Source organism: Brassica oleracea, chromosome C4, assembly GCF_000695525.1.
Source record: "Brassica oleracea var. oleracea cultivar TO1000 chromosome C4, BOL, whole genome shotgun sequence".
NCBI classification, from domain to species: domain Eukaryota; kingdom Viridiplantae; phylum Streptophyta; class Magnoliopsida; order Brassicales; family Brassicaceae; genus Brassica; species Brassica oleracea.
This window is the reverse complement of record NC_027751.1, coordinates 49,996,044-50,018,126: the sequence shown is the minus strand read 5'-3', so window position 1 is coordinate 50,018,126 and position 22,083 is coordinate 49,996,044. Positions and strand designations below refer to the sequence as shown.

The following is a 22,083-nucleotide window of genomic DNA, read 5'->3' as shown; positions in this document are numbered from 1 at the left end:
GAGTTTAAGGGATATCTATCAATTTACATAATGAATGAACCTACGGCCTTTCATAGGTTGAGCTCTAAAATATTAATCAGTCCAAGTCATTATCTAATAAAATCTAACCAATAATAGTTACTACTAAGCATACATATTTCCATCTAGGAACGGGAGATATGTGACCGAATTTCATTATCTTAGTGGTTTCGGTCTTTTCATAAATGCACAACATCAAAATATAGCTTTGAAACTTATACATATTAGATTAAATGTTAAACGATACTATAAGATAATAAATTCAATGCATAAATTATTAAAACATAAGAAATGATGCACAATCAGGTGGGCATTAGTGGTTTTTAAAGCTGTCCACTAATATAAACTGCAAATAGAGTTAGATTAGAACATGATCGATGGTACAAGGAACTATAGCAAAGATCATCTTAGTCACACCGGCTTTCTCTTGCACATGTCTTTGTTCTGTGCCCTTCTACACCTAGCAACGATATCTTTCCAATTGATTCATTTACAATGTAGCAGCTAATACATATTTTTATAAATTTCTACGTTTTTTAACGCTCGGTTTCAAGTTTCAACATAGTTCTTGTTATATTATTTTTATACCCATCACTTGTTTCTTTGGAATAAATCAGCGTGTCTATATCTTTTTATCCTTTGACAAAAAATCTTTTATGTACTCAACTTCCAACAGCTAGCTCTAGGGTTTCTTCAAGAAACAATTAACCTAAGTAAATCACTTTGAGGTAGCGTTTCAAATTTTGATAATTCTTAATATAAATTAAATCCCATAATAATAGGAGTTTATATGAAACTAAAGCTTATACGCTTTCTTCTTGTAATTGCAGTTTATTGCGTTAAGAAATGCAATTATACTCGTTTCTTTATGACTAGCTGTTTTTAGAAAGCACATTTCGGTTTGCATTTAACGTCAAATACTCAAATGTTTAAACATTTATTGTGATTAGAAAACTTAACAACTAATATCATTCAGTAAACATGTTCACATCCTCAAAGAGAAGAGCACTATGATAATATTGATAAATTCAAAACATCATTAAACAATGGGTATAAAATGAATCGTATTGATCAGTACTTCTGCCGTCTTTGCATTTTTCTATAACCCGATCTGTGAACAAACGTACAAATGAAATGGTACTTTACTTGCGCAAATGACAAGTTCACATGTTGGAACGAGAGAGATCGTGTATCCGCCGTCTGGTTCGGATCGAACGGCCATTAATGCATAACGAATATGCAGAAAACGAATTTTCCGCTGATGATTTTTTGCCGAACGGCTTGAGATCCGCAAAGTGTTTGGAATGTAACCACGTGGTAGCATCAGAGAGGAGGGTTATGTATGTGGTTATGGGTTACGTGTCAGTTATATTGGCGGCAAATCTAAGGTTTGGGACCACATGATACAGATTAATTCAGTGTTTAACATTTTATATTCTTAATCAAATCAAATTAGATGAAATTTAAATACCAAAAGAAAATACTTTTTAAAGAGGTAATGATAACAAAGTTGGAATATGTTTTTCCAAACTAAAAAGAAACAAAGGGGAAGCGAGCGGTATGCGTGGCGTGGCACATGTGTCATGTTAGTGAGGTAATGACAATTAGTACAGTCGGAGATAATGTAAAAACAATAAACACTAAAATATGATTTATTTTTAATAACACTACTAACTACTAAGAGTTTTTTCTTTATCATAAAATATTAATGTTTTGGTAACTAAGTCGAATCACATATGTGAATGTAAGAACACTACGAATTGGTAGGTTTGGACACGGATCTAATATCCGGGTTTTTGAAGGTATTTGTGATTTACTTCGTATGTCACGGATATCTAATTTTTCGATTTGCTTTGCTTCGGAATACGGATACTCAGAAAAACGGATATCTGAAAAATAAATAGATATTTGCAGATATTTACGAATATTTACAGATATTTCATATGTTTTGATTAATGCAAATAATCTTTAAAATTTGATACAAATTTGTTTCGTAAAATATTTTTTTACATGATATATAAAATAAAAATCAAAAGAAATAGTGAATCTACATATTTTATAAAAAATTTAAACTTAGTTAGCAATTATAATAAGAAAAAATTAAGAAAAAAATTACAATTGTCATAAATTTATTCATTTCCTTTCATGTAATATTTTTATATAAATAATAATGTGAATAGAATTTGTCAGATCATATGTTAGAATAACAATTATATAATTTTATACATTTAAAAATTTAAATATAATCAAGATATATATGTATTTATATATTACCGGATCGGATATTCTCTTCCCAAAATTTTAATATTTGTGATTTGCTTCGATTTTAACGGATATTGATTTTTAGTATTTGATTTGCTTCGAAAGTTTACAGATATCTGAAATTTTCGAATCGAATCGAAACGAATAATGAATCGAATCAAATTTAACTGGTCAAATGCCTAGCCCTGCGAATTGGTAATGCTCTTAGTTCCTTCGCAAAATGTTCTTAATTTGATTACAATATATTCAAGCAAATTCTTTTAAACAATTTCAAGGAAATCACCATTTAAAATAAAAAGCCAAATATTTAATTTTGTTTAACCTATAGGATTGAGAATTTGTTAACAATGTTATGCAAGCTATGAAAAAACATCTTATGGTGATTTACTTGATGTTACGAGATTTTCAAAATTAAATCATTCACTCACGATAAGTGTCTCAGCACTATATTATGTTGCTAGAAGAAATAGCACTATCAAATAAAGTGATTTTAATCCAACATTTTTCAAAAAATACATCGAGAAGATATTTAACCAAAACTGATCTCACTATCTATATCAAATATTTGAAGTTACGTAATAACTAAAAAAAAATTACACGAACAAGATTAACAAAAAAAAAGAAGCAAAATACAATATAAGAGTGGGTGAAAACCCGCAATCAAGCCAAAAATAGTTAAAACTGATCCATGTTAAACAAACAAAAAAAAAGAAACAAATTTGAAAACGTTTGTGTAACCAAACCAAATTGTATAAAAACAAGTTTTCTTTAATTTAAATGTATCAAATTTTCCATATAAACATAATAAGTAATTAAAACAATTATTTATTTTGAAGTAGCTTGTTAACAAAAAAAACCAACCGAAACCAAACTGTAACCCAAATTATTCCCCTAGTTCTTTTTATAGAAACAAATATAAAAATCAAAAGTTCGTATTTCCATAAATAAATGATTAGGGATAGAAAGTCCCACATCCAAAATACACACACTAACCATATATAAATAGAGATAAATACACGTATATATAAATAACATAACACACGAAACAGAGAGAGATTTAGAAAAGCTTGAACGCCTCTCAGCTTCACCGAACATCACGGTGGCTATAATACACAAAGAACGAAAGAAAAAAATATGAGTCTGTGCATTGTTTGCTGTCAAAAAAAAAAAAAAAAAAACCAACTTTCTCCTCTCTCTCCCTCTCTCTAAATATACGTTTCTTTCATCTTTGGCGCTTTGATTTTTTTCCTTCTTCAGGCGGCGAAATGTCAACGGCCGGCGCTAACCCATTGGCCGTTGCACCAATCACACGCCGCCGTATCGGAGACTCCCTCGAAACCACCACCACAACCACCTCCGAGCGACCCTCTGTCTCCTCAGATTACTGCAACATAGTCAACATCTCCTCGCCGGACTTAGACGACGTCGACGCCGCCGCAACCGTCGGAACGAACGGCGCGTGCTCCTCACCTTCCTCCTCCTCCAGCGGATCCCATTACCACCACTACCACCACCACCACCACCCCACGATTCGGTACCTTCTCCGCGGGAAACTGCTGAAACTGCCGTTTTTATGCGACGGTGGTGGCGGAGGATCATCATCGGCGGTTGGGTTCTTCGGGAGGAACGTGGGGCGGAGGATCTTGGGGCTCCTCATGGTTCTCGTCGTTGCTTCTCTCTTTGTCAGAGTCTCGTTGATGAGCGGCCACGTGCACCGGAGGGATTTGAACGAGCTCGTGGTTGTTAGGGCGTTGCATGAAGATTGGTCGATGGCTCAAAGGGCGATGACGGAGAACGTTGCTTCTGAGAAGCTTCCCGTGAGTTTTTCTTTCTTTTTCTATGCATAGAAAGTTTCACTTTCCCGAGAAAAAAAAAAAAACAAATCTGTGATTTTTGTGATCGATGACGAATCGAAGAAAACCCACAAATCTGCAGTTTGTTTTCGTCGTTTCACCAATCAAAGTTTCGAGCTTTCTCATCAAAACCCAGAACAATCCAAATGTTACTCTGTTTCCTCTGTTCTTTTTTGCATAGAAAATTTTCACTTTCCCGAGAAAAAACCAACAAATCTGTGATTTTTCTGATTGATGACGAGTCGAAGAACACCCACAAATCTGTGATTTGGTTTCGTCGTTTCACTTATCAAAGTTTCGAGCTATCTGATCAAAACCCAGAACAACCCAAATGTTACTCTGTTTCCTCTGTTTTCTCTTCGCGTAGAATTTTTTCACTTTCCCGAGAAAAAGGTCTGCAATTTGTTTCGTCATTTGACCAATCAACGCTTGTGATCAGTTTTGTTTTCTTCTTAAAGTGATGAGCTTTCTGATCACAACCCAGAAAAATCCAAAATTTCCTCTGTTTTTGTTGAGTAAAGATCGAATTTTTAACAGAAACTCTGTTTTCTTTCGTTTTCTCGAGAAATTTTCTAAAAGGAAAAAGTGGGGTAGATGTTTACGTGTGATTCTCGGAATGTCTCAATTGATTGCATCAGTGATGATATCATTAAATTAACTAATCGTTATGACTTTAGCCAATCAAAATTCGTTATGCATTCTCTGAGATATCATTATATGAAGTTTGACGAGGAATAAGTCAAATGGAAGTTTTAGGCAGCCTTCGTTAGACCATCCGCAATGATGAGACTCATTGGAATCCTTCTCACAACGACATTTCAGATTAATCTTAGATTATTTCGGATTAATCTTGGATATTTTAAATTTTTAAAAAAAAATGACCATTCACGGGCCGCCACGTAGTCAATGGGACCCGTGAACAGTGTAAGGATCAATCCTTATCAAAGGATTTTAAGGATTCTTTTTTGCACAAACTCTAAAAAAAGTGGACTCCTCCTCTTCTAAGGATTCGGTTAAGAGCTTGCTTAGGTGTTGATAAACACTTCCTCTACAGTTTCCATTGACCTCTTGCCACTATCATTATTGAATGAATATTCATTCGAAAAACGCTTTAGTGAATTGAATGTTTGATTGTTGGAGAAGACTTAAAGGAACTATCTTTATTGTTAAAAAGGATTGTAATTTATGAACTTTAACTACATTAACCATTGTTTAGAGTTTACATTTAACGTTTTTGTGTGTTACAGATTCCTGAGATATGGCAAAAACCAGAAAGCGGAAACTATCGCCAGTGTGCTTCACGTCCCAAGAACCATTCAAGTAAGCAAGCTCTTGTTATCTTTGCATTTGTTCAGTTTCTCTCAACAATATGTTTTTCTGAAATGTGTCTGTGTCTGGCTCAGGGCTACGTAGGAAAACCAATGGTTATCTTCTAGTACACGCAAACGGCGGATTAAACCAGATGAGAACCGGAGTGAGTTTCAAACCTCCCAAAGTTCTTTCTTGTTGTTTTCTAAACCTTCTTTACTGATTCCCAAATTAAAAAAAAAAATGTAGATATGTGACATGGTCGCAGCAGCAAAGATCATGAACGCGACCCTCGTCCTCCCTCTCCTCGACCACGAGTCTTTCTGGACCGACCCCAGCACATTCAAAGACATTTTCGACTGGAGACACTTCATGAACGTACTAAAAGACGACGTCGACATCACCGAGTACTTACCTCCACGCTACGCAGCCATGAGACCTCTCCTCAAGGCTCCCGTCTCCTGGTCCAAAGCCAGCTACTACAGAACCGAGATGCTACCTTTGCTGAAAAAACACAAAGTGATAAAGTTCACACACACCGACTCACGCCTCGCCAACAACGGCCTCCCACCATCGATCCAACGCCTTCGATGCCGCGCTAACTACCAGGCACTTGCTTACTCCAAGGAGATCGAAGAGCTTGGAGAAGTACTAGTTAACCGGTTAAGAAACAACAGCCAACCCTTCATCGCTCTCCATTTAAGATACGAGAAAGACATGCTCGCCTTCACGGGATGCAGCCACAACCTCACAAGCCAAGAAGCCGAGGAGCTGAGGATCATGAGGTACAATGTCAAGCACTGGAAGGAGAAAGAGATCGACAGCAGAGAGAGGCGTATCCAAGGAGGCTGTCCCATGTCTCCACGAGAAGCGGCTGTATTCTTAAAAGCCATGGGGTATCCATCTTCCACGACGGTTTACATAGTCGCTGGAGAGATCTACGGAGGGAACAGCATGGACGCGTTCAGAGAAGAGTACCCTAATGTCTTCTCTCATTCGACGTTGGCGACTGAAGAGGAGCTGGAGCCGTTTAAGGCGTACCAGAACCGTTTGGCTGCGTTGGATTATATTGTTGCGTTGGAGAGCGATGTGTTTGTGTATACGTATGATGGGAACATGGCTAAGGCTGTGCAAGGGCATAGGAGGTTCGAAGGGTTTAAGAAGACTATTAATCCAGACAGGTTTGAATCAGCTTCTTCTCTCTTTACTTTCTTTCTTTAGCTTTGTTGGCTGAGGTTTTGTCATGTGAATGGCACAGGTTGAATTTTGTGAAACTGATAGATCATTTAGACGAAGGTGTGATGTCATGGGATGAGTTTTCTTCGGAGGTGAAGAGGTTACATGAAGGGAGGATTGGAGCTCCTTATGGTAGACTTCCCGGTGAGTTCCCAAGGCTAGAGGAGAACTTTTACGCAAACCCACAACCGGATTGTATCTGTAACAAGTCTCAGAGTCAGAGTGAGCAAGTGTGGAAATCAAGTTTAAGAACAGGCTCAGGTAGATGGAAGGAGAGTGTTTGATGAAGATATAGAAGAAGTAAGAAACACGTTGAACAGAGACAACAACAACAACAACAACACATTGATGCAAAAACTTTTGTAGCCTTCTTTTTGTACAATATAGGAAAAAAAAAGAAAGAAGATGACTTTCTTGGAAGATGGACACAAAGCTGTAGAATGGAATATTCCACTATATACATGATCATCAAAGATATATATAGCATTCTTTTTTCTTTTTGGTTGTGTGTGTCTTCAGAGCAGATGATTAGAGATCCCAGAGTTAAAAACCAAACCAACAGCGAGAGAGAGAGAGAGAGATGTGACTGAAGCATCATGATTTTGTGTAACTCTCTCGTTTTTTTTTGGTCCCCATCATCACATTGTTATTGTTATGAGTGAACTTAAAACACTCAATGTACATTTAAGTACAGATTTATACATGATACACACGATCCCCTCTATAAATGGTTATGATGTTTTGTAGGTCTTTTTCTTTCTTCTGTTACTTTTGTGTTTAATAAACAATGAAAAAAAAAAAAAAAAAAAGACAGAATCTCTATCAGAGCCAGGTTTCGATCCTGGGACCTGTGGGTTATGGGCCCACCACGCTTCCGCTGCGCCACTCTGATTTTGTTGATATATCTGTATTTCTCCTTTTAAAAATAATACAATAGAGATTGTTGGTTAAATGAGGTCATGACCCGAACATTTTGTAGTCGGTTAACAAAACCGGTTCAGATTAGTGATCATCTTCTTCTCTTGAACAAGATCTCTCTAACCCTTTAACCCCGATTCGACTCAGCTGTAAGTAAGTATCTCTCCTCCATCTTCATATGAATCTCTCTTCCGTCGGAGTTGTGATGGAAAAGCAATCAATCAGTCAACTTTTCTTAGAAACCTTTTGATCTTCTTAGAATGAAATTAGTTTCTTGCATGAGATTTGATTGATTAATTGAATCTGTATCATCAGGTAGTTAGGCCAAAGGATTCTAACCAGGCTTGGAGCTACTACAAGTCAAGTTTCCTCCTTTACTTGGTTGGTGTTCTTTTATTCATGTCTTTTTTTTTCTTAACTTAGAATCAAGATTTTGCTGGCTTAATACTTAAACACTCGTATAGTACAAGTGGATTCCTTTCAATTATTACATCAACTGTATCTTATATGTTTCCCCACCCTTAAGTCATATGATTCATCTCGGTTTCTCACTGAGAAATCATTGGTTCTGGATATTAACTTGATTACAAGTTAGATTCATTACGATTGATAGTTAGATAAAACTGTATTTACGCATGGTTCTTGATCCTTTGGTGTGTTTCACAGAGTAAAATCATCATGGGGTTCTGGACACTGATGGAAGGGTTGCTGCTATTCGCAAACGCACTTGCTATCCTCAACGAAGACCGTTTCTTAGCTCCCAAAGGATGGATACTCGCGGAGCTACACCAAACCGGCAAAAGAAACTCCCTCAAAGGCCAAATCGTTGGTCTCATCCACGCCTGCCAGTACATGAGGCTCCCCCTCATGCTCTTCAACTTAATTGTCATCGTCTTTAAACTCTTCTCCGGTTAAAAAATATCATATTCAAATACACTAGTTGATCCTTTGTCTGAACAAGCACTTTGTTGTTGATTCATCCATGTTCGTTCAATAGAAATTTTAAAATCAAAAGCTAGCATTGGTATACATTATTGTTCTGTTGCTTCTTTTACCACAAACACAGTGTAAAAAAAAAAAAACAAGTTTTTCAGACAAAAGCTAGTTCTTTCATTCAACAGGGATCATGACTTCGTTGGTCCTAAACGGAGGCAACGTCCACGGAGGATTATACCTAGCGAGCACGAACTCTCCAACGATCTTAAACCCATCTCTCTCGAGATCACTCGTCAGCTTCTTCACCTTCTCGCTCACCACACCCTCTCCCGCAGTTCCACTGAACGTGACCACGCCGTACTTCCTCCCTCCTTCCTCCCTTATCACCACCCTCTCGTCCGTCGGACGCGGCGCATCCTCCGCCCTCTTGTACATCTCCGGCAACAGAAACTGCATCGTCACCGTCTTCTTCTTCCTCTCCCGTCCTCCTCCTTCCTTCGTCACCACCGGTGACGTCATCTCAATCTTCTCCCCTTCCTTAGTGATCACCGGTGACGTCATAGCTATCTTCTCCCCTTCCTTGGTGATCACCGGCGACGTCATGGCGATCTTCTCCCCCTCCGTCGTGATCACCGGCGACGTCATGGCGATCTTCTGGTTCTCCGGTTTGCCGAAGACGCCTATGTACTTAGCCAAGACCTGAAAGCCTCCGTCTTTATCGCCTTTGAACTCGGACGGATCGTAAGTGACCTCCGCGGAAACCGCCGGCGGATATTCCCGGACCTCGTAGCCGTCGCCGGATTTGGCGACGGTGTATTTGGGAGTCTCCACGACGATCTTACCGAACACCATTCCCATTATGTAAGTCTTGCCGAAGACGTTTCCCATGGTGTTGTTACTGTTTATTATTAGTTTGGTTTTCGTTTTTGCTATGGTCTGCATTTGAATAAGGTGATGTTATATTTGGCGTATATTATATAGTCGATGAAACTTAACATCGTATTTTTGGATATTAGTGGAAATATCAAGGAAACTTGTAATTAAACGACTTTGCTTTTATGACTAAAGATTACAGAAGCTTTGACCCGTTTCTGGTTTTTGTGTGGTTCCAGAGGATTGCTTCTTTCTAGTGGAGCTTCTGATTCCACGACGATGATGATGTTTTTCTGTTTACACTTTTGCTCGGTGGTTTGAAAAACGGCACGTATGTTTTGGAGATTGGGAAGTGAAAACGGCACGTAGTTGGTGGTTGAGAGGTTAGTCTGTCTTTTCCTTGGTTAGGATTAAGATAACCGCGTTACCAAACAGCCGGTTAGGGTTTTGTTATGTTTTTTTTTTCGGTGCCTTTGTATAAATACTTCTCCAACCCATTACTTCAGAAAAAATATGTTCGGCGATTTGATTGATTTTTTTTAGCTCGTTTTGTTTAAGTCTTAGGTGTTGTTATTGGCTTTATTAGAGAGGAGCATCAGTGATGAATTCCATGAAAAAAATTGTTATCCTTGCACTTTGATTGCTAGTGAAGATAAAATTGGGGTTTTCGATATCTGAGATTGCTCCTCTCTCTCTTCTTGTTTTGCGAGTTTGATTGATTCTTGAATTTGGTATTGGTGTAATGATTGGATCAATGATTTTAGTTGATTAAACTGCGTTATCTATCTGCAATTCTCCTTCAAGGAGTTTGAAGAAAACCATTAAAAATCTGAGATCCAGTCTTTATATTTTGCTTTATGATGAACTTGTATTGTTTGATGTTAGAATCAGATCGATGATGTTATTATAAAACTGCGTTATCTATCTTAAAGATCTCCGAAATAGGAGTTGCAGATTACTAAACAGAATCGCTGAGGTCTGATTTATAACTTAAATAGGAGTTGCAGATACTAAACTGTAATTTGACCAGTGTTGTCCAAAAAACCAAGTTTAGGAATTGCTTATACTTGTGAACATTAGTCTTGTTTGATTGTGAAAAAGTATCGAACTGAAATGAGCTGTGCCGCTTTAAACTTAAACTTAATCAACTTGGAAAATCAAATTCTAATAAACCCTGACGGAGTCACAGTTTGATGTTGATGTCCACACAAACTATTCACAATTCACATTACTAGACCGATTAAAGTTGAACACAACCTGATATAAGAGGATTGCATATTATTCATGCTTTATAAACATAAAAGCTATTGTGATATTAACCTAGCTATATCCGGTTTAAGAGATGCAGCAAAACAAAATATAACTAATATGTTCTCACAAACAAACCCCCAAACTCTTGAAAGTTGAAATCAAATACCAGAAAAGTCGGAGAAGAGCAGAAGATGTAGCATAGAAAATCTCATAATTGGCACACCCTATTGAAAGACCCAAGAGAGAACCGCAATAACTCAAGCCCAAGTACAACACGTTAAACCTGAAAACAGACAAAAATAGAAACGCAAAGGCCCAAAATAGTAAAACCCAAAATGTTTGAACCGAACGGTTCAGTTTTCCAATTTTGACCCTTACACAATTGGTTTTGCCGCCACAATAAGTAGTAGGCGCAAAATCTCTCCCGGCAAAAAAAAAAAAAAAAAAAAAAAAAAAAAAAAAAAAAAAAAAAAAAAAAAAAAAAAAAAAAAAAAAAAAAAAAAAAAAAAAAAAAAAAAAAAAAAAAAAAAAAAAAAAAAAAAAAAAAAATCGAAATTAAACCGGGTTCCAATGGCTCGAAAAAATCTCCCGCTCCTTTGTTTAACTTATTCTTCTAGAAAATCATATCTTCAAATCTATTCTTCTAAGATTTGTCCACTTCATTTTTCCCCTTTTCATCATTATTCTCTCTTCTCGAATCACTTCCATAGTTCAGTCTAAAATGGTGAGGACGACCAAATCCAAGAGCTCGGAGCGTGTAGGCAAGGGTAAAGTGACTCCTATGCAAGTCGCCTTCCTCGTGGATCGATACCTCTGCGACAACCGCTTCTTAGAAACCCGATCCGTCTTCAGATCCGAAGCTTCTTCTCTCATCTCCAAATCTCCTCTTCGCGAAGTAAATTATTTTTAATTAATCTAATTATGTTTATTTAGTTCTTAAAGATTTTTTTTTTTTCCTTTGTTCGTTTAGGTTCCGTGCAGTTTGATACCACTGGATGATATTTTAAACGAATACATAAGCCTCAAGGAGCAAAAGGTCATTGTAGATCAAGAGAAAGCTAGCCTCGATCAAGAGAAGACTCGCGTTCAGAATCTGTTACAAGGGATGCAAGATGTCATGAACGTTTACAACTCCACCGCAGCATCAGCTCCTCCTCCTCCTCCTCAGGCGATTACTGCAGCAGCTCAGACGGCTATTCAAGTGGCTGCCTCTCCTTCTCAACCGAGCAATAGCATCGTCGTCTCTCCCTTAGGTACTGAGTCTAATTTGGAACTGTCACTATGTTAGTTTGTGTTGACATTTGATTAATAGAGATTGAAGTTGCTTGAGCTGATTGTTTAGTTATCATCCATTATGTTTTTGCAATTTGTGTACTTAGATGCTCTTTTTCTTTCTTGTGCCAAAGATTCACATACTTGAATGATTTGGATCATATGTAATCAGGACCGACCCTGAGATTTTGGGGGCTATAGACGGTTTAAGAAGAATTTCAATAATTTGGATGTCCAAATTTTTTTTAATACAAGTTTAGGGGTCTATTTATATATAAAAAAAATCAAAAATTTTGGGGTCTTTAGGCAAATGTTTCATCAGGCTTGTAATATATCATGATCTTGATTGGTGCAGCTTAAATTTTTTTTCTCTAATGGAACTAATGTTAAGCTCTTTAATTCCAGGCGGCGCAGTGCATATCACACCTAATCTTATGTCAGCATCATTGCCAGGAAACAAGAGAGTTGGAAACTTCACAGCACCTTCCAGCCTGAGTCTTTCTGTAACCAGAAAGCGAAAGAGTCCTGAGGTTTCTCTAGGAGATGCTCCTTCTGCTCCTAACAAAGGTCTACATTTTTGATGTTGAATGATATGATGATACCTTTTGTTAAGTCTACATTGGCCCTTAAATGGTGTTTTCTTTTTATAGGGATGAAAAAGGTTCCACGAGCTTCTGCCAAGGCCACTAACTACTTGACGTTCCAACCGTCACCTAACACTCAAACGCCAGTGAATAATAACAGTGTAGCTAATGACTCGTCTGATCTTACATCAACTGTGGCAAAGCGTTTGTGTTACGGACCATCAGACATGTCACCTCCAACCAATTCAACTGGTCCGAAGACACCACAAAAGCAGTTATCTCCTCAGCAAGAAGTCACTCCTCCTACAAACTGCACAATCCTCACCAAGGAGAGAATCACAGTCAGTCCTCACAAGCAGATCGGTTCCTACACGGTGGAAAGGAGCCGTATTGTTTCTTCTTTTTCGCCGGTTAAGTCGAGTAAGAGAGATCATGTGAAAGGAAGGCTCAACTTCGATGACGACGATGAAGAAGCCACAATGCACTCAGACGCACCTGCTTCTGGAGATTTGGTTTCGTCTTCTTATTCATCAGGCTCTGGCTCTGAAGAAGCAGAAGTTGATTTGTTTGATATTGATTTTCTGAACGAAAACTTTCCATTCTCGGAGGTACTAGGCGATTTTGATATTGGTACAGACTCTTGCCTGCCACAACCCTCAGACTTTCACATGGAGACTGCTTCAGGGTAATATGATCTTCTCTTTGGCTTAATATCTATTCTAATCATCTGCTGTTACTAAACTTATTAGATAACACAGGTCATCTCCTGGATCAGTGAATGAGAATCTAGTGCCTGACCAGGTCGTGTCTGAGTATACTTCAACAGTAACAGAAATGATTCAAGAAAAAGACATGAACACACAAGGTGGGTTTAATTTCAGCCTTACACTTTATATTTTAGATTATAAAATTCTATAGCTGGTTTCACTGATATACTCTTAATGTTTCGATATGCAGGATCAGACTCCATGACTACTGTAAAGTCCATAACAAAATGCCTACGAATCTTAAGTCCTGGTAATTGCTCTTTCCCACTCATATGGTATATGATATATAACCGTACCGCATTTATCTTCATGTCTTAACTTTACAATGTTTCTTCTATCTTCAGCCAAGAGTGGCAGACCAAGAAGTCAAAACTGATGGATTCTGAGAAGCTTCAACATTAACTTAAAATGATGCAATCTTTCATTACTTTGGTTGGCTCCTAACTAGGTCTAAATTTAAATAGAATATAATTTCTAGATACTATCTGTATTAGTCCAACTATATCTTCAGATTCTCACCGTTTTCAATGGCTTTCAATGTAAAGCAGAACCCTTTGATGATGTATTATGTCATATATTAACTAAGTGTACGCTTCTGTTATTAAAAGATTCACACGGTCTGGCTTATAATACAAGTAATCAGTGTATGGGTCTTATGACTTCTTTTATCAACATTTCTAACCAACACAAGACCAAAGAATCACCAAACTCTTAATAAAATAAGCAGCACTCTCTTTTCATGATCCTAACTCATCAACACCAAACTCTCTCCAACAAAACTTTCAGCCCTGCCTTTATAATCCTTTCCTTTAGTTGAATATTCTGCATCCACCACCTTTATTCTCAACAATCAACTGATTTTATTACCTGAAAGAAAGATGTCTAGCTCTGGAATGAATTGTGTTGAGAAGCAAATCACCACAAGGCGTGTGGCAAATCCAGGAAAGGCAACAGTGCTTGCTCTTGGCAAAGCCTTCCCAAGCCAAGTGGTTCCTCAGGAGCATCTAGTGGAGGGGTTTCTACGTGACACCAAATGTGATGACCCCTTTATCAAAGAGAAGCTAGAACACTTGTGTAAGCCTCTCACTCTCTTGATATTCTTTTTTTTTTTAATACAAAACTCTAATCCCCCAGGCTCGAAACCACATCATATAATATTAGTTTCGTCTCAGCCCTCATTTAAATATTCTCTCTTACGCTAATATTTTTTGTTGTAGGCAAAACCACAACTGTGAAGACACGCTACACGGTCTTGTCCCGAGAGATACTAGATAAGTACCCTGAGCTAACAACAGAAGGCTCACCAACAATCAAGCAAAGGCTAGAGATCGCGAACGAGGCGGTCGTGGAAATGGCACTTGAAGCAAGTTTGGGTTGCATCAAGGAATGGGGAAGGCAAGTGGAAGACATCACTCACATTGTCTACGTTTCCTCAAGCGAGATCCGCTTACCCGGCGGCGACCTTTACCTCTCAGCCAAGCTAGGCCTAAAGAGCGACGTGAACAGAGTAATGCTTTACTTTCTAGGCTGCTACGGAGGCGTAACAGGCCTCCGTGTCGCCAAAGACATAGCCGAGAACAACCCCGGAAGCCGTGTGCTCCTCACAACCTCTGAAACCACCATCCTCGGGTTCCGACCACCGAACAAAGCTCGCTCTTACGACCTGGTCGGGGCAGCTTTGTTCGGGGACGGTGCGGCTGCTGTGATCATAGGAGCAGATCCTTTACCCTCCGAAGCTCCTTTCATGGAGCTTCACTACGCTGTTCAGCAGTTTGTGCCTGGGACACAGAACGTGATCGACGGGAGATTAACGGAGGAAGGCATAAACTTCAAGCTGGGACGAGACCTACCTCAGAAGATAGAAGAGAACATAGAAGAGTTCTGTAAGAAGCTGATGGGAAAAGCTGGGGATGATTCTATGGAGTTTAATGACATGTTTTGGACCGTTCATCCGGGAGGGCCTGCGATTCTGAACCGTCTTGAGACGAAACTGAAGCTGGGGAGAGAGAAGCTGGAGTGCAGCAGAAGGGCGTTGGTGGATTATGGGAACGTGAGTAGTAACACTATATTGTATGTGATGGAGTATATGAGAGATGAGTTGAAGAAGAAAGGTGATGGTGCGCTAGAGTGGGGTCTTGGCTTAGCTTTTGGACCTGGAATCACCTTTGAAGGTCTTCTCCTCCGTAGCCTCGCATCTCCCTAATTTCGAATCTACCTCCTTGCAAAAAATAAAAGAATATATATTATAAAATATTGTAATCAAACTTATTATAAGACCATATAATCAATGGGATCCCTATAATCAATCCATAGTTTGTTGAATTTGATTTAACAGCAGCATGAAATGAGCATTGGTAAGAGAGAAAAAAAACACATATATGACTTTTTTTTTTTTTTTTTTTTTTTTTTTGAAACATCTCTAGCATATGACTTATCTACTTGGAATCACAAAAAAACAAACAAGAAGACACAGCACACTTACTTTTAGACACACATCAAAAAGACAGGAACTCGTCATGCATTGACTTGGTCATGTTCAGCAGTCACCAATGAGGACAACATGTCTCGGTCAACATATTACTACGTTGTACTTGTATCATTATTATGAGACTTAATATGTTTATAGCCAGGGTCGTTCTTTAGCCGTTTTGATAATTGATATAGTATGTATATTCATTAGCCCTTAAACGTGTTTTGTCACATTGCAGAAAAGAATACATATATAATATTGTAAAAATTATAAGCCCATATAATCAATTCATATTTTGATGAATTTGATTTAACAGTAGCGTGAAATGAGCATTGTTTAAAAAACACATGTCTCTAATTTGTAATAATAGTATTAATTATACTATGTAGCATATGACTAGGAAGGAATGTTTGGAACAAGTCAAAGCAGCACCAAGTGTCATTAGCGCAATGACTCAACTACTTAGAACCACACAAACACCAAACCCATTACGTCCACTGAAAACAAGGGATTGATCCACCTTTTTAACTCACTCACCAAACACTTACTTTAGACACACATCAAAAAGCTATGGACTCATCATACACTGATTTTGTCATGTTCAACAGTCAAGGACAACACGATGAGGGCAACATGTCACGTCTTCCATGGAAGAGGGTCAGAGACGAAGACGAAGAGCTTGCCAACTGTCTTGTGTTGCTGTCCAATTCAGGGAATGCTTACAACAACAACGAGCATGGACGCATCAAAGATAAAAACGTGAAAAAACGAAAAACCGGACATGTTTTCCAATGCAAAGGTTGCAAGAAAGTGTTTGCGTCGCATCAGGCATTGGGTGGACACAGGGCAAGCCACAAGAAAGTGAAAGGTTGTTTTGCCTCTCAAGATAAAAAAGCGGAGGAGGAAGAAGAGGAAGAATACAAAGAAGAAGAAGAAGAAGATGAGGAGGAGGAGGAGGAGGAGGAGCCTCACATCACCACCAGAAAGAGATCCAACGCTCACGAATGCACAATCTGCCATCGCGTATTCTCATCGGGACAAGCATTAGGAGGTCACAAGAGATGTCATTGGTTAACACCTTCCACTAATTATCTTCGTATGAAGCCACTAAATGATTCTTCTACTCATCATCATCATTCTCAGCCGCTAGATCAACCATCTCTAGATCTCAGCTTAGCTTGCGTTGATCCAACGGTCATGACTATCGGGAGAGATGGTGGTGGCAACAATCACAATGCTACTACTTCATCTAATTCATGGCTAAAACTCGCTAGTGGTGACTGGTCTTAATGACTGATTGATTAATTAAGTTACCGATTACATATTCATATACTCGTATACAATTAAAGTGCATTAATTAATTTTTTTAATGTTGTATGGATTTATATTATTAATCTACACTTTACGCCATTTACAGTACTAGCTTTCCATGGATGGATAGAAATTTACAGGACATCTCAATAATATTAGAGCATCTCTAGTCATGGAATATTTTAAATGAAGATTTTAATAATAAAAAAAATAACACTTCGGATGTATTTTAGTTTTTTACTTAAATTTTAAATTTTATTTAAATCTGATCAGTTAAAGAATGACACTATACATACATATATATATATATATATATATATATATATATATATATATATTGACTTGTGTGTATTTTTTGACATCAGTGATGCACATTGCTGTTTTGTGGATGTATAATAATAACCTTTCTTAGCAAAATGGAACTTGATTAGCGTTCTGAAAATTAATACGAAATATTGATTAGCCAAAAAGTAGTATTATATTGAGCAAAAGATAAAAATAAAAGCTAATTAGTTAATTTCACGAATCCAACAGAACGGCGTCGTTTCACATCGTCTTCAACCTCACCACACTTTGGTCTAAATCAATCGACGATTTTTTCGCCTCTATTCTTCTCCGTCATTGTGCTTCCGTCAGCAATGGCTCGTGGTTCAGGACTTCATGCTTTGTTCGCCCCCAAGCCTCAACGGTAAATCTCTCTCTCTCCTTTCACCTTTCTCCACTCTCCACTCACTTGTACAAATCTAAAACTTCTCTCACCCTCACAGGACCGAATCAAAACTCGCCACGTCCCTCGCACGTGCCATCAACTCATCAGACCAAGTCGAGTCATCACTCTCATCACTCCAACCCCTCTCCCTCTCGACAACCACCGTCCTCCAAACCCTCCGCCTCATCACCCACCCTCCCCGCGCTCTCCGCTTCTTCGACTACCTCTCCACCACCAACGCCTTCTCCCACAACCCCCACTCCTTCTTCCTCATGCTCCACCTCCTCTCCCAATCCCGCAGCCTCAACGCCGCCCGCAACTTCCTCTTCTCGATCGAGAAACGCTCCAACGGCTCCGTCAAGCTCCACCCTCGCTTCTTCAACACCTTGATCAAATCCTACGCCGACGCAGGCCTCCTCCACGAGTCTCTCTCCCTCTTCCACACCATGAAGAAGATGGGAGTCTCTCCTTCCCTCGTCACCTTCAACACTCTCCTCTCTATCCTCCTCAAACGCGGCAGAACCGGCATGGCGCTTGATCTCTTCCGCGAGATGCGCCGCACCTACGGCGTTAAACCGGATTGTTACACTTTCAACATCTTGATCAACGGGTTTTGCAAAAACTCTATGGTGGCCCAAGCCTTTAGAGTTTTTAAAGACATGGAGTGTGTTCCTGATCTTGTTACTTACAACACCATCATCGACGGGCTATGCAGAGCTGGCAAAGTTAATACAGCGCATAACGTGTTGAAAGGGATGGTTAAGAGAGGTGTGGTGGAGCCCAACGTTGTTAGTTACACCACTCTTGTGAGAGGGTACTGTATGAATCGTGAGGTTGATAAAGCTTTGGCTTTGTTCCGTGAGATTGATAAACCGAACGCTGTGAGTTTCAATACTCTGATCAAGGGACTCTCCGAGGCTCAGAGGTTTGATGAGATCAAGGAGGTTTTGAGAACTAGCGCGTTCGCTCCGGATAGATGCACTTTTAATGTTCTGATCAAAGCTCATTGCGATGGTGGAGATCTTGACGAAGCCATGAAGGTGTTTGGAGTGATGGAGCGTCCTGATTCGGCTTCTTACAGTGTTTTGATTCGCGCTCTTTGCTTAAGACAAGAGTTTGATAGAGCGGAGAGGCTGTTCAATGAGTTGTATGACAAGGGAGTGTTGTTGGAGAAGGGTGGATCGAAGCCTCTCGCCGCGGCGTATAACCCGATGTTTGAGTACTTATGCGCCAACGGGAAGACGAAGCGAGCTGAGAGAGTTTTCAGGCAGCTGATGAAGATAGGAGTGCAGGATCCGCCTTCTTACGGGACTTTGATCATGGGACACTGCAGAGAAGGTGGTTTCAAAGGTGGTTACGAGCTGTTGGTTCTGATGCTGAGGAGGGAGTTTGTGCCTGATTTTGAAATCTATGAGTTACTTATTGATGGGCTGTTGAAGACTGGTGAAGCTCTTCTCGCTCACGATGTCTTGCAAAGAATGCTGAGGAGCTCTTATCTTCCCGTTGCAGCCACTTTTCATTGTGTACTCGGAGAGCTTGTTAGAAGAGAGTTTGCTAACGAGTGTTTTGACTTGGTAAGGATAATGTTGGAGAAAGGAATAAGACAGAGCATTGATCTTTCGACGGATGTTGTCAGATTGCTGTTTAGAAGTGGTCAGAAGGATAAGGCGTTTTTGGTTGTTAGGTTGGTTTATGAGAACGGTTATGTGGTTAAGATGGAGGAGTTGATTGATTTCTTATGCGAGAATAGGAAACTAGTTGATTCAGCTCATAGGCTTGTGCTGTTTTGTCTGGAGAATAATCAGATGATAGATATCAGCAGATGCAACAGAGTCATAGAAGGGCTGTGTAAGGTTAAGAGACACTCTGAAGCGTTTGGTTTGTATAATGAATTGGTGGAAATAGGAAAACACCAGGAGCTTAGCTGCCATGTAGTTTTGAGAAACGCCTTGGAGGCTGCTGGGAAGTTGGAAGAAGTTCACTTTGTGTCAAAGAGGATGGCTATGTCAGATGATAGCTATGGACTAAAACAAAGGATATCATCTTAAACTTGGAGCAATATGTATTAAAGAGTTTTGGCAGAGGCTCCCTTTTGTGTTCCATTCAAGTCCCACATGAGCAAACTTGGAGACTGAGGGTATAGTAGTTTTTTCGTTGTGCTTAATAACCATTTACAAAACATCCAGTTATCTGCTGCCATTTTACTTATTAGATCCAGTTCTGAAACACAGGTCATATCCTGGATCAATGACATGAGAATCTAGTGCCTGACCAGGTCCTGTCTGAGTATACTTCAACAGTTATAGACATGAACACACAAGGTGGGTATAGATTCAGCCTTGACTTTATATTTTAGATTATTAAAGAAGCTACAACTTTTGTTTTTCACTGTTATACTCTTACTGTTTCAGTTTGCAGGATCCCGACTCCGTGAGTACTGAAGAGGAGAAGCATAAGCAACTATATCTTCATTCTCATAGTTTTCCATGGCTTTCAATGTTAAGGAGAACCATATGATGATGTATTATTGTCATAATATTCAAAGATTTATGTTTCTGTTATCATAAGATTGACATGCTAATAATACCATAAATCAAGCATTAAGAGGGTGTCTCTTATGAATTATTTGCTTTGGTTGTTGAAGATCATGTAGATAAACGCCTCTCATCGTTTCTGTCTCTCCACTTGGAGAATGTTTCCACATGCATCAAATTTTGATTTTTATATTGTAAAAGTTTCATTTATAATCATAGTTTCAACATTTTGTAAGATAAAAGTTTTATTATTTTGGTGTCAGTTTATATGATTTTGACACATAATTAATAATTAAACTTATGGTTTCAACTCTAACCTAGAGATTTTTTCATGTGCATCAATTTGATTTTTCTATTATAAATGTTTTTACTTGGTTGTTGATTTATATGGTTTCAAGTTTGAGAAATAAATTAAAATTTATGATTTCAACAACTTTCATCTAGAGATGTTTTCATATGCATCAAATTTTTGATTTTCCTGTTGTAAAAGCTTCATTTATAATCAATGCTTCAAAATTTTTGAAGATAAAACATTTTTATTTTGGTGCTGGTTTATAGAATTTCATCATATGATTAGTTAATCAAATATATGATATGATTTCAACTCCAATCAAAAGATGTTTTCATATGTATCAATTTTTTTACTATAAAAGGTTTATTCATAATCAAAGATTCAACATTTTTGAAGATAAAAATATTTATTATGTTGTTGGTTATATGGTTTCAAGAGAATAACATGACACATTTGTGTTTGAAAAAGTATAATAATTTTTGTTTTAATGAGTAAAAGAACACATGTGTTATTTTTAACTATGATCTGCATTCTACAAATTTGGTGGATATATTTTTGGACAATATTGTTTCATATTATCAAAGATAATAGTGCACCGAATTGAAGACTATGCAAGTATGTTCTCTTTCTAAATTTTTATCGGTACTCATACATTTTCATTACTAAGATGATTTTGATAATGATTTTATTCGCTAACTTTCAATATTACCAGGGGCAATAGTAGCTTAAAGATTTTTTCTTTAAAACAAATAATTGAGAATGTAATTTTATTTTATAACAGAATTGGTGTATATATTTTTTAATTATTGCATGAATTTCTTTATTTGCAGAATATTTATGTCTCAGTACTTAACGAGCCTAAATGAATACATGGAGATGTATCTGAACATGTTATGTTGTTGTGTGGCTTTGGGATAGACGATTTTTGGGATTTTCTATAGGGAATTCCAAGATTCCTATGGTTTATGAAGATTAGATTTTGGTTATGTTAGAATTATGAAAGCTATGAGAATATTAACTCAATTTGTTGAGATTAAAAAATAACCAATAGTTAATAGAAAAAGAAAGAGAGAAGGGGATTTCACGAACCGTTAAGAGAAGAAGTTTAGAAGAATGATTCTCAAATATGCATTAAAGAGATTCTCTCACGTATTCTCAATAGCAAGTATCCCAAACTTCATGTACAAACTTTGTCTTGAAATAAAATTTTTGTTATGAGAAAACTTGATATAATTCCAAAGCTTTAGCTTTTGATAAGGTTAGAGCTCATATTGTCAACTATTTTTATAAATTTTCATTTTTATGGTAAAAGCTTAGTTATAATCAAACTTTCATTTTTATGAAAAAAATGGTTCATAAATACCAATTATGATACCCTTTTTCTTAGCTTAGTTTGAACAAAATGATTAGTAAGTTAAATTTATGATTTCTACTCCAACCTAAAAATGTTTTATATGCATCAATGTTTTGATTTTTCTATGGTAAAAGC

The 22,083-nt window shown here is 37.9% G+C and overlaps 6 protein-coding genes, 1 non-coding gene and 1 pseudogene across 14 annotated transcripts; 6 read left to right on the top strand and 2 right to left on the bottom strand.

The window, feature by feature from the left end:
• Window positions 1–3,545: 3,545 nt before the first annotated feature.
• On the top strand, window positions 3,546–7,269 carry LOC106337478 (uncharacterized protein At1g04910-like). Its single transcript, XM_013776591.1, has 5 exons — window positions 3,546–4,097; window positions 5,381–5,453; window positions 5,537–5,607; window positions 5,691–6,622; window positions 6,700–7,269. The coding sequence occupies exons 1-5, from the start codon at window positions 3,546–3,548 to the stop codon at window positions 6,959–6,961; spliced, it is 1,890 nt and encodes a 629-aa protein (XP_013632045.1). The 3' UTR covers window positions 6,962–7,269.
• A 228-nt stretch (window positions 7,270–7,497) lies between these two features.
• On the bottom strand, window positions 7,498–7,569 carry TRNAM-CAU. Its single transcript has one exon. It is a non-coding gene; the product is annotated as a tRNA-Met (tRNA).
• A 72-nt stretch (window positions 7,570–7,641) lies between these two features.
• On the top strand, window positions 7,642–8,629 carry LOC106337539 (protein transport protein yos1-like). 6 transcript variants are annotated; one of them, XM_013776646.1, is made up of 3 exons: window positions 7,665–7,748; window positions 7,938–7,976; window positions 8,262–8,629. In XM_013776646.1, the coding sequence occupies exon 3, from the start codon at window positions 8,274–8,276 to the stop codon at window positions 8,508–8,510; it is 237 nt and encodes a 78-aa protein (XP_013632100.1). In that variant the 5' UTR covers window positions 7,665–7,748; window positions 7,938–7,976; window positions 8,262–8,273; the 3' UTR covers window positions 8,511–8,629. The 6 variants fall into 6 exon arrangements, with proteins under 6 accessions (XP_013632101.1, XP_013632099.1, XP_013632100.1 ...); XM_013776642.1 differs by having other exon boundaries at window positions 7,674–7,748; window positions 7,911–7,976; XM_013776644.1 differs by having other exon boundaries at window positions 7,732–7,748; window positions 7,915–7,976.
• Window positions 8,581–9,579, bottom strand: LOC106337538 (heme-binding-like protein At3g10130, chloroplastic). Its single transcript, XM_013776641.1, has one exon. It carries the CDS (start codon window positions 9,471–9,473, stop codon window positions 8,706–8,708), a length of 768 nt encoding a protein of 255 aa, XP_013632095.1. The 5' UTR covers window positions 9,474–9,579; the 3' UTR covers window positions 8,581–8,705.
• A 1,724-nt stretch (window positions 9,580–11,303) lies between these two features.
• Window positions 11,304–13,872, top strand: LOC106339980. The gene is made up of 7 exons (XM_013778834.1): window positions 11,304–11,550; window positions 11,626–11,908; window positions 12,333–12,494; window positions 12,578–13,196; window positions 13,270–13,376; window positions 13,469–13,528; window positions 13,623–13,872. Exons 1-7 carry the CDS (start codon window positions 11,377–11,379, stop codon window positions 13,652–13,654), a joined length of 1,437 nt encoding a protein of 478 aa, XP_013634288.1. The 5' UTR covers window positions 11,304–11,376; the 3' UTR covers window positions 13,655–13,872.
• A 220-nt stretch (window positions 13,873–14,092) lies between these two features.
• Window positions 14,093–15,610, top strand: LOC106340636 (type III polyketide synthase A). Its single transcript, XM_013779478.1, has 2 exons — window positions 14,093–14,352; window positions 14,496–15,610. Exons 1-2 carry the CDS (start codon window positions 14,157–14,159, stop codon window positions 15,479–15,481), a joined length of 1,182 nt encoding a protein of 393 aa, XP_013634932.1. The 5' UTR covers window positions 14,093–14,156; the 3' UTR covers window positions 15,482–15,610.
• Window positions 15,611–15,622: 12 nt separating this feature from the next.
• On the top strand, window positions 15,623–17,048 carry LOC106339154 (annotated as a pseudogene).
• A 557-nt stretch (window positions 17,049–17,605) lies between these two features.
• Window positions 17,606–20,462, top strand: LOC106337140 (pentatricopeptide repeat-containing protein At1g02060, chloroplastic). Of its 3 annotated transcripts, none has more exons than XM_013776192.1 (4): window positions 17,606–17,747; window positions 17,827–19,905; window positions 20,000–20,089; window positions 20,187–20,462. In XM_013776192.1, the coding sequence occupies exons 1-2, from the start codon at window positions 17,698–17,700 to the stop codon at window positions 19,814–19,816; spliced, it is 2,040 nt and encodes a 679-aa protein (XP_013631646.1). In that variant the 5' UTR covers window positions 17,606–17,697; the 3' UTR covers window positions 19,817–19,905; window positions 20,000–20,089; window positions 20,187–20,462. The 3 variants fall into 3 exon arrangements, with proteins under 3 accessions (XP_013631646.1, XP_013631644.1, XP_013631645.1); XM_013776190.1 differs by having other exon boundaries at window positions 20,180–20,462; XM_013776191.1 differs by having other exon boundaries at window positions 19,987–20,089; window positions 20,180–20,462.
• The last annotated feature ends 1,621 nt before the right edge of the window (window positions 20,463–22,083 follow it).

What these genes read in the sequence shown, in the direction of transcription:
- LOC106337538 (XM_013776641.1), bottom strand. Translation starts at nt 9,473, where the DNA reads ATGCAGACCATAGCAAAAACGAAAACCAAACTAATAATAAACAGTAAC.
- LOC106337140 (XM_013776192.1), top strand. Translation starts at nt 17,698, where the DNA reads ATGGCTCGTGGTTCAGGACTTCATGCTTTGTTCGCCCCCAAGCCTCAA. An exon ending in TTCGCCCCCAAGCCTCAACG is followed by an intron (nt 17,748 to 17,826) that starts GTAAATCTCTCT and finishes TCACCCTCACAG; the next exon opens with GACCGAATCAAAACTCGCCA.
- LOC106337539 (XM_013776647.1), top strand. Translation starts at nt 8,274, where the DNA reads ATGGGGTTCTGGACACTGATGGAAGGGTTGCTGCTATTCGCAAACGCA.
- LOC106339980 (XM_013778834.1), top strand. Translation starts at nt 11,377, where the DNA reads ATGGTGAGGACGACCAAATCCAAGAGCTCGGAGCGTGTAGGCAAGGGT. An exon ending in CCAAATCTCCTCTTCGCGAA is followed by an intron (nt 11,551 to 11,625) that starts GTAAATTATTTT and finishes TTGTTCGTTTAG; the next exon opens with GTTCCGTGCAGTTTGATACC. An exon ending in AAAAGACATGAACACACAAG is followed by an intron (nt 13,377 to 13,468) that starts GTGGGTTTAATT and finishes TTCGATATGCAG; the next exon opens with GATCAGACTCCATGACTACT.
- LOC106340636 (XM_013779478.1), top strand. Translation starts at nt 14,157, where the DNA reads ATGTCTAGCTCTGGAATGAATTGTGTTGAGAAGCAAATCACCACAAGG. An exon ending in AGAGAAGCTAGAACACTTGT is followed by an intron (nt 14,353 to 14,495) that starts GTAAGCCTCTCA and finishes TTTTTGTTGTAG; the next exon opens with GCAAAACCACAACTGTGAAG.
- LOC106337478 (XM_013776591.1), top strand. Translation starts at nt 3,546, where the DNA reads ATGTCAACGGCCGGCGCTAACCCATTGGCCGTTGCACCAATCACACGC. An exon ending in ACGTCCCAAGAACCATTCAA is followed by an intron (nt 5,454 to 5,536) that starts GTAAGCAAGCTC and finishes TGTCTGGCTCAG; the next exon opens with GGCTACGTAGGAAAACCAAT. An exon ending in TAAACCAGATGAGAACCGGA is followed by an intron (nt 5,608 to 5,690) that starts GTGAGTTTCAAA and finishes AAAAAAATGTAG; the next exon opens with ATATGTGACATGGTCGCAGC.